We start from the raw sequence: 16,910 nt of genomic DNA, 5'->3' as shown, positions 1-16,910 counted from the left end.
GATGAGCCCATGTTAACCCGTCTTTATCTTTTCTTCTACTAGTAGTGGTAGTAGAACGTGAAAAGAAATATAACGCCCTCTTTTCCCCTTCTCCCTTAACTTTCTTCCAAGTAGCAGCAGTATACTCCTTTTTGTTTTGTTTTTGTTTTTCCAAAAATCCCCCCCCCTTTCCTTCACCGCCCAGGAAAAAAACGATGCCAGAAACAAATGGAATATCAAGATATTAATTACTCCGAAGTATTGAGATTTCCCCAAAATAACATGCAAAAGTCGGCAAAAAAAATTCGAAGGTGAAAGAAAAAAATCAAGATTGAAAGACGAGTGAGGATGTCTCCTTGTCTTGCCCTGAGATTCAGTCATAGTAATTTCCCAACCTCCCCTACAGGGTGCCCGTTTGCAAATCTCCTAGTCATTTGACCACCGTATTCTGATTATTTTTTTTTGCTTGCTTGCCTGCTTACATGCTTGTTTCCACCACGCTGTCGTGTCACCTCTACACGAATACGTGCTACATATGTAGTACAAGCTACGTCTCACAGCATCTTCTGTATTCTTCATTTTCCCGTCGTGCAAAGATTCTGATTTTTTTTCTTTTCTTTCGGCACCCAAATTCTGGGCTGTGTGGAATCATGTATACACATGAAAATATAGGAATGAGAATGGTTGGCGTGTTCGTTGAGTGAGATATGATTTGTGTCGTTTAACTAATGGAAGTGCTGAATTGGTGAATGTATTTTTTTTAATAATGCAAGGACACACAGTGAATCCATTGAATTGAAAAACAATTGTCATTCCAAGGCAGCAACAGAATAAGATAGTCGATGCATTGAATTTCCACCTATTTCACGATGAGCAGTATTTCAGTCTGATTGTGAGTAGATACATCGCCTACTGTCATGTCGCGCAGACATATCGGGAGGGGCAATGGTTCACCGTTGTGCATGGCAGGGCAATTACACATGCCAATATCACACAGACTTCGATACGCACACACAAACAAAATCGCTACATCACATGCCAAATAATATTGCACAAGTTGAATCACTCAAGTCATTTATTCACCTCTTCCTCAGCTTGCTAGCAAACTTCTGCACTACATCATCATCGCTAATCAAATCATTACGCAGAATCTCGTGGTCCCATAGCCGCCAACGCCAAAGCCATCCAATACCCGTTCAACACTAACAAGAAACGAAAAAAGAAGAAGAAGCAACGACAGCAAGATGCAACAAAGAACGAAAAAAACTAGGAAAATGCTAGACAGCAAACACAGCGCGAACCACACGCCCATAACTTCGCGCCTCTCCATCATCAACGCGCACGTACAAAATGAAAACAGTCGCTTCGGTTAGCGTACGGATCTGTTTGATTCGGGAAATGGATGCGCAGCACCCACGGCCGTCATACTTCGTCGCAACTTCCCACATGCCCACATGCCCAATTTGAGTCGGTAGGAAAACGAAGAGCGGTTGCAAAGCTAAAACGCAAGGAGATGCCAGTAAATAAAGTGAATGTCCGAGAATGCAACTAGAGAAAGGGGTATCGACGATGAAGAGAAATGAAGTGACTTTTAGAAAATCATCGATCGAACCTGATCTCTACGTCCCGCCTTTGCAGCAGACTCCTGTGTTCGCGGCCTTGGAGGCGGCGCATGTGACATGCGCATATCCTTCAGAGGTGGAGCTGGTGCGTGCGATTGCGTTCGGGCATGACCCTTGACAGGGCTGGGGTTGGGTCTGGCCGAATGGACATCGTGCGATTGAGTGCGTGCGTGAACCGGACGATCAATATTTGAGTTTGAAGTAGGAGACCCCAGCTGGCCTCGCTCCTTGCGTTCCTTGCGTTCCTTCTCAAGGACCATGGCGGCCCAGCCCTTGTTCTGCGCAATATCCTTTCCGACAGTCTCAGAAAGAACCTTCATCCAAGCCTCCTTTTGGTCGCGGCTATCGGCATAAAAGTCAATGACCTCGCCGTTGGCGAAGCGGATGCGGAATCCCTCCTCGACAAACATATAGCCTTCTTCGTCTTCCGCGAATCCAGACTTGCGGCGGCCACCAGACTTGGTCGCAGAAGGCTGTTGAAGAGCGGACTTGTCATCCATGAGCTTAGAAGCCTTTGCCAGGTTGATAGTAGCACGTGGTTGACGAGTGGACTCGTGATACGCAGTGAGCTTTGTGCCTTCCAGACGGAAGAATCGGCGACGCCAGTACTACAGCATATTAGTTTGTATTTGTGAATGGCCAATGCAGGAGGTACTTACGGGACAATCGCCACCTTGCTGGCTTAAGGTACCTTCGAAGCTAATGTCCTTGACTTGTTCAGCCTCCTTGAGTTCACGAATGCAAGCATTCATGCTCTTGGGCATATCCTCATCCTTGGAGTTCTTCGGCTTGGGCACATACAACAGCTGAAGAGTTAGCTTGCCAACCCGATAAGGGGGACGACGAACAACACCACCACGCTTGCTCTTCACACTGCTTCCGCCCGTGTTGTCAACGGCCCACTCGTTGAAGCAGGGAACATCGACAGTCAAGGGGCGACCATATGCTTGGTTCTCGTAGTTGCTGAGGCAGACATAGGCACGAGCAAACGATCCATCCGAACCAACCAAGTCATGGAGGAGGTCCCAGGCAGTTGCCTGGTAGTTGCGCTTAGCAGCAGCCTGAGCCTCTTGCTGTTCTTGAAGGGCGATGCGATCGGCCTCCTCTTGAGCCTTGCGCTCTTGCTCCTTCCTCTTCTTGGGTGATGAGAGGAGATTGCGGAAGGCCGAGTGCGACTTCTTGTGATTGACAATCTTGGTGGGTGGAGCAACAACCTGCTGCACCGCCGGAGGCTCAAGCTTTGTCTGCAGGGTGAGTTGGAACTCGAGATCGTCCAAGACGACAAGCTCAAATTCTTGACCAATCGGAGCTGACGGGGAAAGCTCCAGCCAAGATGTGGTAACACAGTGCAGACCATTGTCGAGAGTCAGTTGGAAATTGACGCGCTCCTTCTTAGGTAGAGGAAGATCGAGATCCTTGACACCAACCACCTTGACAAAAACTCTGCCGCGCTCCTCTCCATCTTCAAACTCATCAACAACGCCCTGTTCAGCCACAGCGTCGAGACCACCCGCGACAGCCGAGTCCTGGCCAGGTAGAGGCGGAGCCGGGCCCTCGGAGGTCCGCATTCGCCGACCCGATGCAGTTCGGATGCTCTTGCGTCGAGGCTTGCCATTCCACGGTTCTTTCGTCCAAGGCTTGCGCTCAGCACTAGCCTTGCGAGTTCCAGTTTTGGTAACTACGATCTCAGGCGCAGCATCAGTTCCAGTGGGCGGCTTCTCGTCACTGAACTGACGGCTGCTGGCAACAACAACCTTCTTGTTCTCACGCATCATGTATCCCTTCTGTTTGTAGGCGTTAGTAAACAGATCCAATGGAACAAGTTGAAGAACAACTTACCTTTTGTGCAGCAATGATGTGATCAAACTCCTTGTCGAGGCCGAAGCTGAGGTCATTCGAGTCATCACCAAGGTTAAGATCAAGCATGCGTCTCTCTCTTGTCCCAATGCTGAGCTGTGAATCTTCATCATCAACATGGCCCGGCTCAAGGCTCATAGACTGGCGTTTAGGGCTTCGCTCAGGGACGGGAGGAGCATAACCACCACTGACATGGCGACGCGTGGCTGCCATGTCAACCTCATCGGGGATGAGCGAAGGTCTAGTCTTCAACTTTCCACCTGCACCCCGAATGGTTGCTTCACGCTGAGGAACCTCGATATCTTCTTGTGGAAGGGGTGATTGAGGAATGGGGTGTCGAATGACGGAGTCTGGGGTGCTAGGACCTTCCGATCCGGACTCGTCATCCTGACCTTCTGCCGGTTCTGGGGTAACAGGCCGACGGAGAGCATCACGCATAGCGTCCAGCTTAGGAGCCTTGTCAAGTGGGTTTGCAGGTGTATCGACTGTAGGCTTCTCGGGGTCGAGGCTGAGATCCATGTCCTTGCCGTCAATGTTTGAAAACATCTCGTCTTGCTGAACCTGCTTGTCCTCGACAACTGGTGAGGAGGGAGCAACAGTTGGTGTTGATGGGCCGGAAGAGTCGATGGTACTCTGGGATGTGGGCTGCTCCTCAGGCTCAAGAGAATATTGACTAGTGTCATCCTCGTCGTCGGACGCTGGTGGCATGGGGTGGTGGATGACGGATGAGTCGCGCTCATAGTCTTCAAGTTGAGACATGGAGCTACCGTCTACGTCTGTTTCGTCATCGTGGTCACTGTGTGGCACATCGCCATAGCTATATGCATCCACTACGCTGTCTGCCTCACTCTGAGAAACACCAGAGGCTTGTCGTGGGTGTTCGTCGAAGTTGGAAGAGACCTCACGCGAGGGGATGGGGACATCGGGATCAAGATCAGCGAGGTCTCCATAGCTGCGCTCAGGGCTGTCGTCGTGATCGAAGTTGCTGTATTCAACCTCGGAATCGTCGTCTTCACCATCCTCAAAGTTGCGGCTCTTGACACGACGGAGGATGGAATCGCGGGATATGCGGGGCGCAGATCTCGGCTCATCAGGGGCAGTCTCGGAACGCTCAACGTCGGCGTCTGTAACCTCATCGTCAACATGAATGTTCTTCCTGTTCTGCATCTCCTGTGTTGGGGTGCTTGTATCGCGGTCGTTGTCAAAGTTCATCAAACGCAATCGGTCCTCGAGCGACATGGAAACTTCGCGCATGTTGAGGAGATCGTTTTTGGAGATACCAGCGCCTTGGGGTAGTTGAGGGAGAGAGCGCCGCCTGTCATTGATTCGTTCAGCAGCATTGGACAAACCAATGCTCGACTCACGCCGCCGACTGCCCTCATGGGCTGGGAAGCCGGGAAGAGGAGGAAGTGGTCTGGCGTCGCTATCAGAGGCCGTTGAGCCTAGGCGTGCTTGGTTCCTTTGGCCATTGGGGTTTGCAGAAGGCATGGGGCTGTTGTCACGACCGTCGAAAACATCGTCGTAGGTGTCAGTTAGTGAAGTGTTTGCGGCATCTGGGCTCATGTGGCGCCAATCCTCAGGAAGGACTACGGGTGTCTTCTCGGTGTCCTCGAGGGAAGCATCAAAGCTGTCGTCCTGGTCGAAGCTCAGCTCCTCCTCTGTCTCGTCTTCTTCGGAGTCGTAGCTGCCGTCTCGTGATGCCGTGGTCACTGAGGGATCGGGTGTGACCATCTCGAACTCTGTGATTTGGGGGGGCCTAGTGTCGAAGGTCACACTCTTAGCATGGCGACGTAGGGGGCGGGGCGTCTGTTGCACCATGTCCTCGTCGTCGGAGAAGACGGCGCTGGAGTCGGGGTTGTACTGTGGTGAGTTGAAGCGGCCGTTGCTGACAAGCGACGACTTTGTGGGGGATGCGCGACCTTCTGAGGGCGACGACTTCGAGGGTGAAGAAAAGGACGATTGTGTGGGCAGCTGGGCGGGGGAAGTCTTGGAGGGACTGAGGACGGGAATCCTGGTAGGGCCATTGCTGCCGCTGCTACTGTTGTTGTTCTCATCGCGCAGGCCCTGCATACCATGGCCGCCATATGCGTTGCCCTGCACGACGGCGTTAAGCGGGCGACCGGCGGCGAGGGGGCGATCGAGTGGCTGGACGAGGGTGGGGTCGTATTCGTTCTTCTGCTCGCGGGCGAACATGCTGCTGTTCTTGACACGTGACTGCTTCTTCAGGTTCTCAATCGAGTTGCGCTTGGGGGAGAGCGGTGTGCTGGCCTCGCAGTCGTTCTCTGACGTGTCGAAGCGGCTCTTGGGCGACGTTGTCTGCTCCTTCCAGAAGAGACGGGGGCTGTGGGTAAAGGGCGACGAGTCGCGGTAGGGCGAGCTCTCCTTGGAGATGAGCATCTTCTGGAGGGGGCGTGTCAGTTGCTTTTGGTGCTGATGGAGCGGCCATGTGCACGAACCTTTGTTGACTGGTTCCAGCTGGGCGAGTTCCTGCGGTGCTCATGGGGGCTGATCTCCGACAGCGGCCGGCCACTGCCCTTGGGGGACGAAGTGGAGGGCGTCTTGGTGATGCGCAGCGGCGACACCTGGGTGCCATTGCTGTCAGCATCGCAGTCGCAGTCGCCATGATAGTCACGCGACCGGCAGGAGAATCGTGGTGGAGGGGAAATGGGGTGCTTACCGCTTCGTTGCGCGACATGTCTGCCGCAATGTGCTATGCGAGTGCAAACAAAGAAATCCTTCTTTGTTGTTTGTCTAGGGCGGCGGGATGGATGCCGTCAGTGGGCAGTCTCCGTCGAGGAGTTGGGCGCGCACTGGCAGGCCAAGTGCAGGCAGTGAGTGCACGGTAGCGTGTGCGCTGATGAAGCCGGAAGCAAAGCAAGTGAAGGACACACACACACACACACGCACACACACGGAGCGCGGAGGCTATGGTGCAATGAAGAGGCTATCGAGGACGAACGAGTGTGTATGGATGCGTGCGGTGTGAATTGGATTGGGGCCGTGGGCGCTATCTAAGGTGTTGATAGCCGGGGTAGACGGGTGTTGGGTGGTGTTGCTGCGGTAACGAGCCGCATGTGGCTGGAGCCCACCCGCCTGTCCATGGCACGCTGGCAGCAATGGCAGCCCTCTGCGCCTAGCGCCCACTTCTATCGCGACATCGCCCGTGCCGCCCGACGTCACCTCGTCTGCCCCGTTTGGGAAAAAAATTGCCCTCCCTCCCAAAAAAAATACACCGACCAAAACCACGGACGATGCTGCCACGGCTGCCCGCTCCCTGTCCGCTGTGCGGCCCGAGGGCGCTGCTGGGCCCCTCGCCATTGCGCCGCCACCCATTATCATTGCTGCACCACCCACGCCCGTATGCCGCCTACCACGACCGCCGCCAGTCGTCGTCGCTGTCGCCATCCAGGGCCCCGAGACCCTCGCGCATGGTGCTGTCAGAACATGTCGCCCGCACGCCAGACAGCAAGCCTAAGAACAAAGCCGCCGATGCCTTCTCCTACCTGAACCGCACACAAGCGCCGCTGGGCCTGCAACGGATGCGCGACCAGAGAGAGGCACGTGGGCGCCCGTCGTCGCCCACAGGACGCAGCCAGGGCAGGGCCAGGCCAAGGACAGAGCCCTTCCACGCCCTCAAGATGCAGAGCTCGCTGCACCAGGTTCCCTATAGCGACCGCACCGCCATCAAGCGCAACATGGACCAGTACGACTCCTTCGACAAGTTTCCCCTCGCCGAGCCCGTCCTGCGCGCTGTCAACGATGCGCTGCCCGGCCTCGAGTACCGCAATCCCACGCCGGCACAGGCTGTCGCCATACCCGCACTGCTCGGCATGCAGAAAGCTGTGCGCGCCAAAGTAAAAGCGAAGAAGACGGGTCTCGACGCCTTCTTGCTCGCAGCCGAGACGGGGTCTGGAAAGACACTGGCATACCTTCTCCCTACCCTGGACGCCATCAAGCAAGAAGAGATGCGCGAAAAGGACGAGGCCGAGCAACAGGCAAACAAGGCGGCTGAAGAGGCGGCTGCGGCTGCCAAAGAGCACGATAAGCGAACCGACATGTTTGCTGCCGAGGAGCCAGAGATCAACAAGGCCGTTGACCCAGCCCGCCCACGGGCCATCATCCTCGTTCCTTCCGCCGAACTGGTTGCACAAGTCGGCGCTGTCGCAAAGTCGCTCTCGCATGCGATCAAGTTCCGTGCCGCGCCCATATCTGCCAAGTTGTCTGCTACTGTCATCCGTAACCAGCTCTTCAACCCCAACGGCGTCGATGTTGTCATCAGCACCCCGCCGCTCCTTGCCAGCATTGCCCAAAGTAACCCCAACATCCTTGCCCGCGTTACCCATCTCATTTGCGACGAAGCAGACTCCCTTTTCGACCGCTCTTTCAAGGAGAGTACAACCGAAATCCTCGAGCGGGCCACTCCATCCCTCAAGAAGCTTGTTCTATGCTCGGCTACCATTCCCAAATACCTCGACAAGTACCTTGCACAGAAGTTTCCTGACATGCACCGCCTCGTCACCCCGAACTTGCACGCCATTCCCCGCAGGGTGCAGTTGGGCGTCGTGGACGTGAACAAGGATCCCTACCGCGGTAACAAGTTACTTGCTTGTGCAGACACCATATGGCAAATTGGCAGAGCATCTGCTGACTACGACCCCACCGAGGGCAAGGAGGCAATACCAACAAAACGCATCTTGGTTTTTGTCAATGAGCGCGAGGACACTGAAGAGGTGGCACAATACCTTGTCAAAAAGGGCGTTGATGCCCTAGCCTTCCACCGCGACACAGACCCTTCGCGACAAGCAAAGATTCTCAAATCTTTTACTAGCGATGCTTCACTCGGCACTTCGCCACCGACTCGAGATGAAGCACCCATCAACTCAACACTGGCGAACAAACGCACTCTGCCCAACACCAAGGTCATTGTTACAACTGATCTCGGCTCAAGAGGTATTGACACCGTGTCTGTTCGACACGTCATCCTCTTTGATGTTCCCCACACCACCATCGATTTTATCCACCGCCTTGGCCGCACAGGCCGAATGGGCAGACGTGGAAGAGGTATTGTACTGCTCGGGCCAGGCGACCGTGCAGACGTTGTACGAGAAGTCCGAGAGGCCATGTTCAGGGGCGAAGCGCTTATTTGAGAGGCAATGTCACTGTGTACGATTATGGAGAAGACCAAAAGTTTTGTATATATAGTTAGACATACCCGAGTAGACTTGTGGCTGGCCTCATCATGATTCGAGGCTTTGCTGTAGCATCGCACTGACGCCATTTTACGATTGAAATAGACATGAATGGCAATGACGGATGATCAAATCCGATGTGCTCTTTAGGTTTGCATCCTTCCCGTCTACTTCAAAAGGCTATATCTCTGCTTCTTGTTGCTAAGAAGAAAGCACCACACTATACACGTGCATTGATCCATCTCTGGGTGTCTCAGTCAATTTATTCACCCCTGCAGACTGTCTGATGTCTTGGATTGGAACCGTAAGCATTGCCATGTCTATGGAAATATCAACGCTTCTGCATGTCTACCAGTGTTTCACCGATTGCAGCTGGACTCGCCGCCAGTCGCAGCATTGGCCTGGCCGTAGCCTGGATCGTCGCGTGTTGAACCGACCAGATCCAAACAAACAGCGGTAGGCGCTTCGGTGGGTCCGATCTTGATGACAATGACAACACGACAGTGCCCGTTGCCCAAACTACAGCTTACATGCTCGGGAGCTGCGTAAACAAGACTGATTGTTTGTGTACATGTATGTTTCACAAACATTTGTATCCCGGTATCATCCCTGCTGCCACCCAAGTAATTACCTAACCGACTCGTTCGCTTCAATCAGCCCGCCGACAGCCCGCTAGCGTTGTTGTTGACCAAAACTCAACGTCCCTGTCACACATTGTGAGTTGTTACGGTTGTGACATGCAAACTATGTTTGACAAATCCCTGGACCCTCTTGAATGCATTGCCGTCGCCTGGGCTACCGCCGCCTCATATGCAGCAACTAAACCGACGTCGCTGCTAACAATAGCCCCGCCGCATCTCGCCTATCTAGTCCCAAAATCACATGCTTGAGCAGGATACGTATGTATCATCACGCTACGTACACGGAATGATCTAACGCCCGGCTGCACTAGACCTGCAGAAATATCGATAATAGCCTTGTATCAATAGCATCCACATTCAGGTTACTCACAGCCCACAAAACAGGTTCTCGCAATACTGTGCCCGTTACGGATTAGCACTGCATCTGTGCGGTAATTTACCGGCATATACCAGTACCATGTTTTGCCCACCAACAATCTACCGCTCCTGACATGCTCCTGTTCATCTCGATCTCTTTCCTAGAAAAGACTCGCGTCCCAGGAGAAGAAGAATAGAGTCAAAGTAGCATCCGAATGCTCAGGGAAATGTAGCAACACCCTAGAGGCACTGACCTACCTAACTACTATTACAACACTATAATTTCACATGCCATTCAAGTACGAGAATCCCTGGATCCCGTACCTCGACCATCAGCTTTGTGCACAATGTACATTCATACATACTGCTACTTCATCAGTAGGCTTATCGGGCACACGTACCCACGCGTAAGCTGACATGGACACTGCCGAGACCAACCTTAGAGACCAATGAAATTGACATGTCGCCAGAGTCCGACCTAGAATAATAGTATATCTGCACAATAGCATACATGTAGCTCCACTTGATTAGCTATCGTGAAATCCATATATTCTAATCATCTAAAAAGGTCACCGAGTGGTTGTCTCGGCGGCTGGTTGATATTGCAGATATGTAGTACACATAGGTAGAGGTTATAAACAAACTATATAAACATGTGGTTGTGAATAGTAAGGTTGAGGTTCCGGGATAACAGTCCAAATGCTGTGGCCTATGACCGTAACTGTATCCTTCCAAAACAATATCAAAAAAGTATGGATTGTACACGTATTTCAAGCTTTTAACCACATTACGAGGGCGTATCGTCTGAGTGATCCAAAGTCTGATAGACCATTTGTACATACGTATTGTAGGCTACAGAATGAGTGTTTGAGATGTATCATCCAGTACTCAACATCTCATTTTTGTTCCCCGTCCTTACAAAAACACGATACAAGAATTTACTAGTATGTCTAACCAAGGACGACGGTCATATTTCCGCAGTTTCCGCGGCCCGTGGCTTAGCCACAACATACCTGCACCGCGTAGACGAACAATTCTAATGCTTGGCTCGGTAACTATCAAGATTTGCTTACGTATTGCGTCGTTGGGCCCTGCATCATGTAAAGCTGCTTATACATCACCATGTACGATAGTTAGTTAGTTAGTTAGCCATCGGCTTAGCAAGCGACGCAAGTTGGGGTTCCGAATCCCCGAACTGGCCCCCACTTGCCAAATAATGTACCCAACGCCATACATGACACTTCTCACAACATCCAACACGCCTGGTATATCAGCAGTCATGTCGCTGCTCCGGAGAACAGCAGCACCTCTCGCATGGCTACATATCCCACCATGAGCTCCCACAAACCAGTCCTGATTGCTGGTGCTGGCCTTGCTTCGCTTCTCCTTGCCCACTCGCTGCACCGTTCCAAGATTCCATTCCTCGTCTTTGAGCGCGACGCGTCCATTGTTTTTCGAGCACAGGGTTATCGACTGCGCCTGTCCAGCCAGGGACTGGACGCAATAGAAAATGTCCTCGGCCCCGAGGGCTTCAAGAAGTTCTACGACAAGTGCGGCAAGACTGGCGGCGCGGGATTTGCTGCCATTGACCCATTGACGGGCGAGACACTAACGGGAGGACAGCCACCTGTCAACAACAACGGGCCGTTGACCAGCAGAGATGGCAAGATTGTGGGCATCTCGCGAGGCGACATGCGTACCATCTTTCTAGAGGGACTGGAACACAATGTACGATGGAGCCATCGAATTGTAGGCTATGAGAAGACGGACGACGGGGTGCGCCTTGTTTTTGCAGACGGAAGCCAGAGTGAAGAGGGTTCTATGTTGATAGGTGGTGAGGGCGTCAAGAGTGCAGTCGCAGGCCAACTGTCGAATGGCACCATCAAGGTCTACGACTTGGGCTCGCGAGGAATACATGGTCAGGCGCCCACGGCCGCTTTCAAAGGCCTAGGCGAGGGCGTCTTTGTCGTCAGTGACACTGATTCACAGCCAAATGGTGGTAAGGTCTTCCTAATCACCAACGTGCGTGCTGGCGATATGGACAATCCAGATGTTGAGTTTGGCTGGACCATGGGCGGGTCACCGGGCGTCATTGATGCACCCAACGACAACTACACCATCACTGGTCCACTAGCGGCAAAAATCGCAAAGTCGCTTACTTCGCATTGGCACACGCGCGTGAAGTCGCTCATTGACAATATGAACGAGGCCGAGGCTGCCTTTTGGAAAATCACTTGTTCTTCGCCAGACGGCGTGCCTACATGGCCTAACGAGCCTCGAGTGACTGTCATTGGAGACGCTGTGCATGCGATGACGCCCGCAGGTGGCAACGGCGCGAATACGGCGATGCGCGACTCGGCTTTGCTGGGTCGATTAATGGCAGAGGCGTGGGAGCGCGGCGACGGCGATAGTTGGACGGGCGTGACAGTAGCCTACGAGAAGGAGATGCGTGTCTATGCAACTGAGGCTGTTCAGGCCAGCTATGGCTCGGCCGTAGCACACTTTGATACGGCTCCTGACCTGGCAAATGCGCCTACCATTAATGAGTACGTGACCCCCAACTGAAATGGGACGTGATAGCTTCAATAAAGACAGCAGAAATGCTAGATTCCACGAGTCCTTGTTTCTTCCAGACACTGCCGTAGCTAATATATATGAAAGGCTCCGACTTGACCAAGATGATTGCAGCACAGTACCCCGAGCTAGTACTTACGTAGATTTGCTACCAGCAGTGTGGCGTAAGCGACAGCCGAACAAGTGGCCTGACAGACAGAAAAGCAGGTGGAGCAGAGCGGAGCAGAAGAGTAGGGACTTGGCGCGGCTCGCTATAATCAGACGGTTGGCTGTTGTTGTTGCATGGTATGCGGCTCCGGCGGGGCTTGGAAGCAAATTTGCTCCATCACATTGACTGTCTAGCATGTCTACACTACACTAGCCTTGCGCGAAGGATGACCTGACCAGGACCAGATCCGATGGTCGCCATCCGCCACCAAAACCACACGACTCATGCATCCCTTCTTCCCCCGCTTCTCCACTCGGTCCACCCCCAGTTTACCCCGACCTTAAAAACCGGGTCAGTCCGCCATGGTTTCTCCTCTCGCGCGAGATTCCCGATGGATGCACACGCCTCACCACGACCGCGCAAACGTCGTGCTATCAATGCCTGTGTCAATTGCCGGACGTCCAAGGTGCGATGTGACGGGAATCGCCCCTGTCAACGTTGCGAAAGGAATAGTGCTTCCTGTCAGTACTTTGACGCAGTCAAGGACGAGAATGTACTCCGCATCGAGAAGTTGGAAGCCGATATGGCTGCACTGCGCGAGCTGCTCGGCACCAGGGAGACACCAGGTCCCAGGACTAGCGTGAGTGATGGCTCTTACATGCATTAGTGATGCTTCTCGAAGAAGTCCCGGCCCAGTAGACAGGTGCCGGGATGGCTGCAAGACAGTCCAAACCCCACGTGGCTGGAGGGATAAAGACATGTCGCTAACTCGGTTCCCAATCCAGTTACACATGGATAACGCAAGCGTGACTGTTGCAGAAATCACGCCCCGTTCCCCGGCCGGGCACAGCGCAATCGGCAGTGCCGTTGATGCAGGCTTCATCACTTGGGACCAAGCCGCTCACTGGTACCAGAGGTAGGCAGACCCCCTCAATCCTTTGCTCCCACTCATCATGCTGACCCTCGTCTAGCTTTTTTTCCGGCAGTGTAAGCCATGGCTCTATTCGCAACAACATGACACTAAGCAGCACAGCAATACCTCGTTCCGATATTTTGTGAGAGATATGACACCATCACTTCTGTATCCTCACGGAGCGCTGTCCTCTTCGATGCCATAGTCAGCATCGGTTGTCGTGCTGAAGAAGGTTTCAATGCAACCATCCACCGCCAGCTCCAATCCAGGGTTCGCGATCACATTACAAACCTACTCATCAACAAGAGTATACCCAGTATAGAGGACATACAGGCCATTACCCTGGTAGCTGCCTACTCTGAAAATGGTTTCTTCTTGATTGCAACGGCCCTTCGCTTTGCCATACAGCTTGATCTGCCTCGGATCGTCGATCAACTGATTGCAAAAGGCCAAATACGTTCTGGAGCCGTCAACAGCCATGAGCAAGAACTGTACCGTCTGTCCAGAGTCTGGCATGGAATTTGCAATCTCGAACTTTTGTAAGCATTATTCCGGTCATATCTAACGTTGGCTGTCTGACGCACCGCAGTTTCTCGCTAGATGGAGGAAAGTTACCGGGCTTGAATTTCCAAACCTCCCCTAGGAAAATCAGAAGCCTTCTCCAGCACCCTGAGCGTACATCAGTCGATATTCGGCTGCTCTCCCAGGTAGAACTCAACCTGATTCGTGCAGAAGCATATACCAAGATCATGCGACGAGACACGGATGAATTTCTTCTCCAAGAAAACGAAAATAAAGTCCGAAGTACGGTAGACGAGGCTAGTGTAGAGTTGACGCTCTGGCTGGATGAATGGACAAACATCATCTTGGCAGAACCCGTGCCACATCGACGAGCAATGGCGTTACAAAACCTCCACATCCAGCGTGAATGGGCCATGATGACACTGTACTTGAAGGCTGTGGCATCATCTGGCGTGGAAAATATTGCATTCATGACCGACTTCCAGAAGAATTTTATACGTAGAGCTAAAGACGCAGCAAGTCGACATCTACACTACATGCTGCAGTCCTATACATCGAGTCCAGATGCTTCGCCGGCGTCCTCGACACACACAATTGGCTCTACCTATCTCAGTACATTCCGATGGACTCTGGATTACGTATGGGCAAAGTGCGCAGTCTCCGTTTTGCTCGTACTCAAATTGGCCATTCTCCTCCGCGATCCTGCCGCGTCCGTCATGGCACTTCTCCGCGACGCTCATAGGGTACTTGAAGAACTCAAGACTGTGACGGTAGGACATATTGCATACTTCCAAATCCTTCAAACAAGTATTGAGAAATGCGAGGCTGCATTGCGAGAATACTCTGTTGAACAGAACCATGCTATGCAGTCGTCACCTGTGTCTGGGACGGATGGTGGTGCTGCTGAAACAGAATTTCAGGGCTATGTGCCCCGAGAATTCGTATTCGAGTGGGACTTTCCTGGGCTCAATCTTAAACATATGCCTTTAGGGTGGCAGGATTTATTCGTCAACATTGACAGTCTCTTCTGATTTGACACTCAAGCTAGTATTCGACTATATACCAAATAACCATCGGCAGGGGATGTATTGCAGTGTTTACCTCTTTTTAATTACGGAAGAAATATCTATGAATCATCATGTGCAACTAGTCGTCTTAATAGATGTAAATGAAATCCTCGTTCTTGAGGTCGGTCACATCGTCAAAGGCCTTGTCACCCACCCCGCTTGCCTCGTTCTCGGATTCCTCGGCGCTCCCTTCAACAGCGTTTCCCATACTTGTGTCGACAACAACGGCCGACTTACCCATACTCTCTCGTGTCGCGGCATGCTTGCGGTTCAGCAATTTGATCCATAGCATTGCTGCCAAGATCAAAACAATGATGAGGATGAAGAGGGCAAGGCACACACGCAGACCACGCTTGTAGTACGGCTTTTCAGATGGCTTGAAGATCTGGGGCCCAATAATGTTTCCTGCACTGGCGCCAATAAATAGTATGCTGGTAGTGACTTTGCGCTTTGTGTCTCCACCCGTGTTTTGGCCTGACCAGGAATAGATGAGTGGCGAGATGCCTGGATAAAATGATGTCATATAGTATCCAAAGAGCAGAAGGCCGCGGTTTGAAGCACCGCGCCCAACCACCATGAGGATGACGATGCCGACAATGGGCGGAATACATAGCAGGATGAGGACAGGCGACTTCTTCTTGAGCCATGTTGCCAGCCAAGCACCGCCAACCGTCGCGACGATTTGCACAACGCCAAAGGGCATGTTGAACAAGATAGTCTCAAACTTTCCGAAACCAAAACCCTGAATGATCAATGGACCAAAGGCGGAGATGCCGCCACTCGGAATACTGATGGCGGTCAACATGGAGAACCAGAGCCATGTCTTGATGTCCAGGAATGCCTCGAACACATGGTCCCACTTCCAAACTCGAGATGCAACACCCATCTGGTTCATGCGCAGACGCTCAACCGCGACGAGCTTTTCATGCTCGGTCAAGAATTTTGCCTCCATGGGAGAGTCGGGCATGAAGAACCAAACGAATATTGACACCACAACGGTGAGGAGTCCACAAAAGAGGAAGATGATCTGGTACGAGTGAAGAAGATTCGAGTCGATGTGTCCGAGACCATAGCATAGCAGACTGCCAAGAATGTTGACAATGCCCAGCATGGCATACCAGGCCGCATTTCGGTTAGTTTGTTCGCCGCGCTTGTACCACATTTGGACTACAGCGATAAAAGCAGGAGCTGGCAGAGACATTAGCAAATGAAGTTGAAAAGGACGACAGGTTTTTGTGTATATAGAGTAGAAGCTTACCGACTGCAGCCTCAAAGGCGCCCAACAGAAACCGCGTCGCCATGAGTGCTTCGAAATTCTTTGCACCTGCCATACCGCAAAGAATGCACCCCCATGTGAAGACCATGGCGCCAATAAATTTTCCCATTCTCATCTTGACGAGCAAGAAGGCGACGAGCGGCTGTGCCACCAATTGGGCAATGTAAACGATACTTCCTAGCCAGGAATACTGCTGTGACTTTGGATCGAGATTTGCATCTTCGATGAGTCCAAAGACGGATGCGTATGAGAGAGTGGTCTTGTCGAGGGACTGGAGAAAATAGACACTAAGCAGGATGGGCAGAATGATGAGATCAATCTTCTTCAGCACACGCTTATTCTCCTCCAATGTAACCACAATACGTTCATTTGAGGCGAGCAGCTCAGCGGCCTTGTCTTTTCCTTTGCGGTTCTTCTCGTCGGTTGGCTTGTGGATCGATTCTGTAGTTTCGACATTGGATTTGACACAAATGTCTGCTGCTGCTGATGGGGTAGTTGCGGCCATGTCGGGCTTGTGAGACACGATGAAAGCAAACAAGATAGCGCCCTGAATACTGGGGGCACTACTTGCTGGCGATCTGCTCAACAGCACTTATATCATTTTCCCCACGGGGACCCCATATGTGAACCTTGTCTGATTCCAGACTAGTGGAGCACAGGTGTCGGCCGAAGATGCCGACCCAACGGGCCTTGTGACAAACCTACTCCATTCCTCTCGGCAACTAGAAATGGGGCTTTCGATCAAACGCCGACGTCAAACCTTGC

At 52.4% G+C, this 16,910-nt stretch overlaps 5 protein-coding genes across 5 annotated transcripts; 3 read left to right on the top strand and 2 right to left on the bottom strand.

Annotated features, from left to right (window-relative positions):
• Positions 1-1,441: 1,441 nt before the first annotated feature.
• On the bottom strand, positions 1,442-6,431 carry COCSADRAFT_327140 (uncharacterized protein). Its single transcript, XM_007702322.1, has 5 exons — positions 6,136-6,431; positions 5,915-6,040; positions 3,441-5,858; positions 2,261-3,385; positions 1,442-2,209 (listed from the first exon to the last, which is right to left on the bottom strand). Exons 1-5 carry the CDS (start codon positions 6,151-6,153, stop codon positions 1,571-1,573), a joined length of 4,326 nt encoding a protein of 1,441 aa, XP_007700512.1. The 5' UTR covers positions 6,154-6,431; the 3' UTR covers positions 1,442-1,570.
• A 218-nt stretch (positions 6,432-6,649) lies between these two features.
• On the top strand, positions 6,650-8,778 carry COCSADRAFT_37160 (uncharacterized protein). The gene has a single exon (XM_007702165.1). The coding sequence runs from the start codon at positions 6,710-6,712 to the stop codon at positions 8,603-8,605; it is 1,896 nt and encodes a 631-aa protein (XP_007700355.1). The 5' UTR covers positions 6,650-6,709; the 3' UTR covers positions 8,606-8,778.
• Positions 8,779-10,904: 2,126 nt separating this feature from the next.
• Positions 10,905-12,278, top strand: COCSADRAFT_37158 (uncharacterized protein). The gene has a single exon (XM_007702164.1). The coding sequence runs from the start codon at positions 10,978-10,980 to the stop codon at positions 12,208-12,210; it is 1,233 nt and encodes a 410-aa protein (XP_007700354.1). The 5' UTR covers positions 10,905-10,977; the 3' UTR covers positions 12,211-12,278.
• Positions 12,279-12,615: 337 nt separating this feature from the next.
• Positions 12,616-15,024, top strand: COCSADRAFT_37157 (uncharacterized protein; the record flags this gene model as incomplete). Its single annotated transcript, XM_007702163.1, has 5 exons — positions 12,616-13,007; positions 13,153-13,283; positions 13,339-13,354; positions 13,401-13,819; positions 13,870-15,024. Coding segments are annotated over 5 exons (1,922 nt in total), but the record flags the coding sequence as incomplete, so codon positions are not given.
• On the bottom strand, positions 14,958-16,650 carry COCSADRAFT_90999 (uncharacterized protein; the record flags this gene model as incomplete). Its single annotated transcript, XM_007702321.1, has 2 exons — positions 14,958-16,057; positions 16,128-16,650. 2 exons carry the CDS (start codon positions 16,648-16,650, stop codon positions 14,958-14,960), a joined length of 1,623 nt encoding a protein of 540 aa, XP_007700511.1.
• Between the last annotated feature and the right edge of the window lie 260 nt (positions 16,651-16,910).

This window comes from Bipolaris sorokiniana (genome assembly GCF_000338995.1).
Source record: "Bipolaris sorokiniana ND90Pr unplaced genomic scaffold COCSAscaffold_8, whole genome shotgun sequence".
Classification (NCBI taxonomy): domain Eukaryota; kingdom Fungi; phylum Ascomycota; class Dothideomycetes; order Pleosporales; family Pleosporaceae; genus Bipolaris; species Bipolaris sorokiniana.
This window is presented reverse-complemented; position numbering and strand designations above follow the sequence as displayed.

What these genes read in the sequence shown, in the direction of transcription:
- COCSADRAFT_327140 (XM_007702322.1), bottom strand. An exon ending in GCTGGAACCAGTCAACAAAG is followed by an intron (nt 5,859 to 5,914) that starts GTTCGTGCACAT and finishes CGCCCCCTCCAG; the next exon opens with AAGATGCTCATCTCCAAGGA. An exon ending in ACATCATTGCTGCACAAAAG is followed by an intron (nt 3,386 to 3,440) that starts GTAAGTTGTTCT and finishes GCCTACAAACAG; the next exon opens with AAGGGATACATGATGCGTGA.
- COCSADRAFT_37160 (XM_007702165.1), top strand. Translation starts at nt 6,710, where the DNA reads ATGCTGCCACGGCTGCCCGCTCCCTGTCCGCTGTGCGGCCCGAGGGCG.
- COCSADRAFT_37158 (XM_007702164.1), top strand. Translation starts at nt 10,978, where the DNA reads ATGAGCTCCCACAAACCAGTCCTGATTGCTGGTGCTGGCCTTGCTTCG.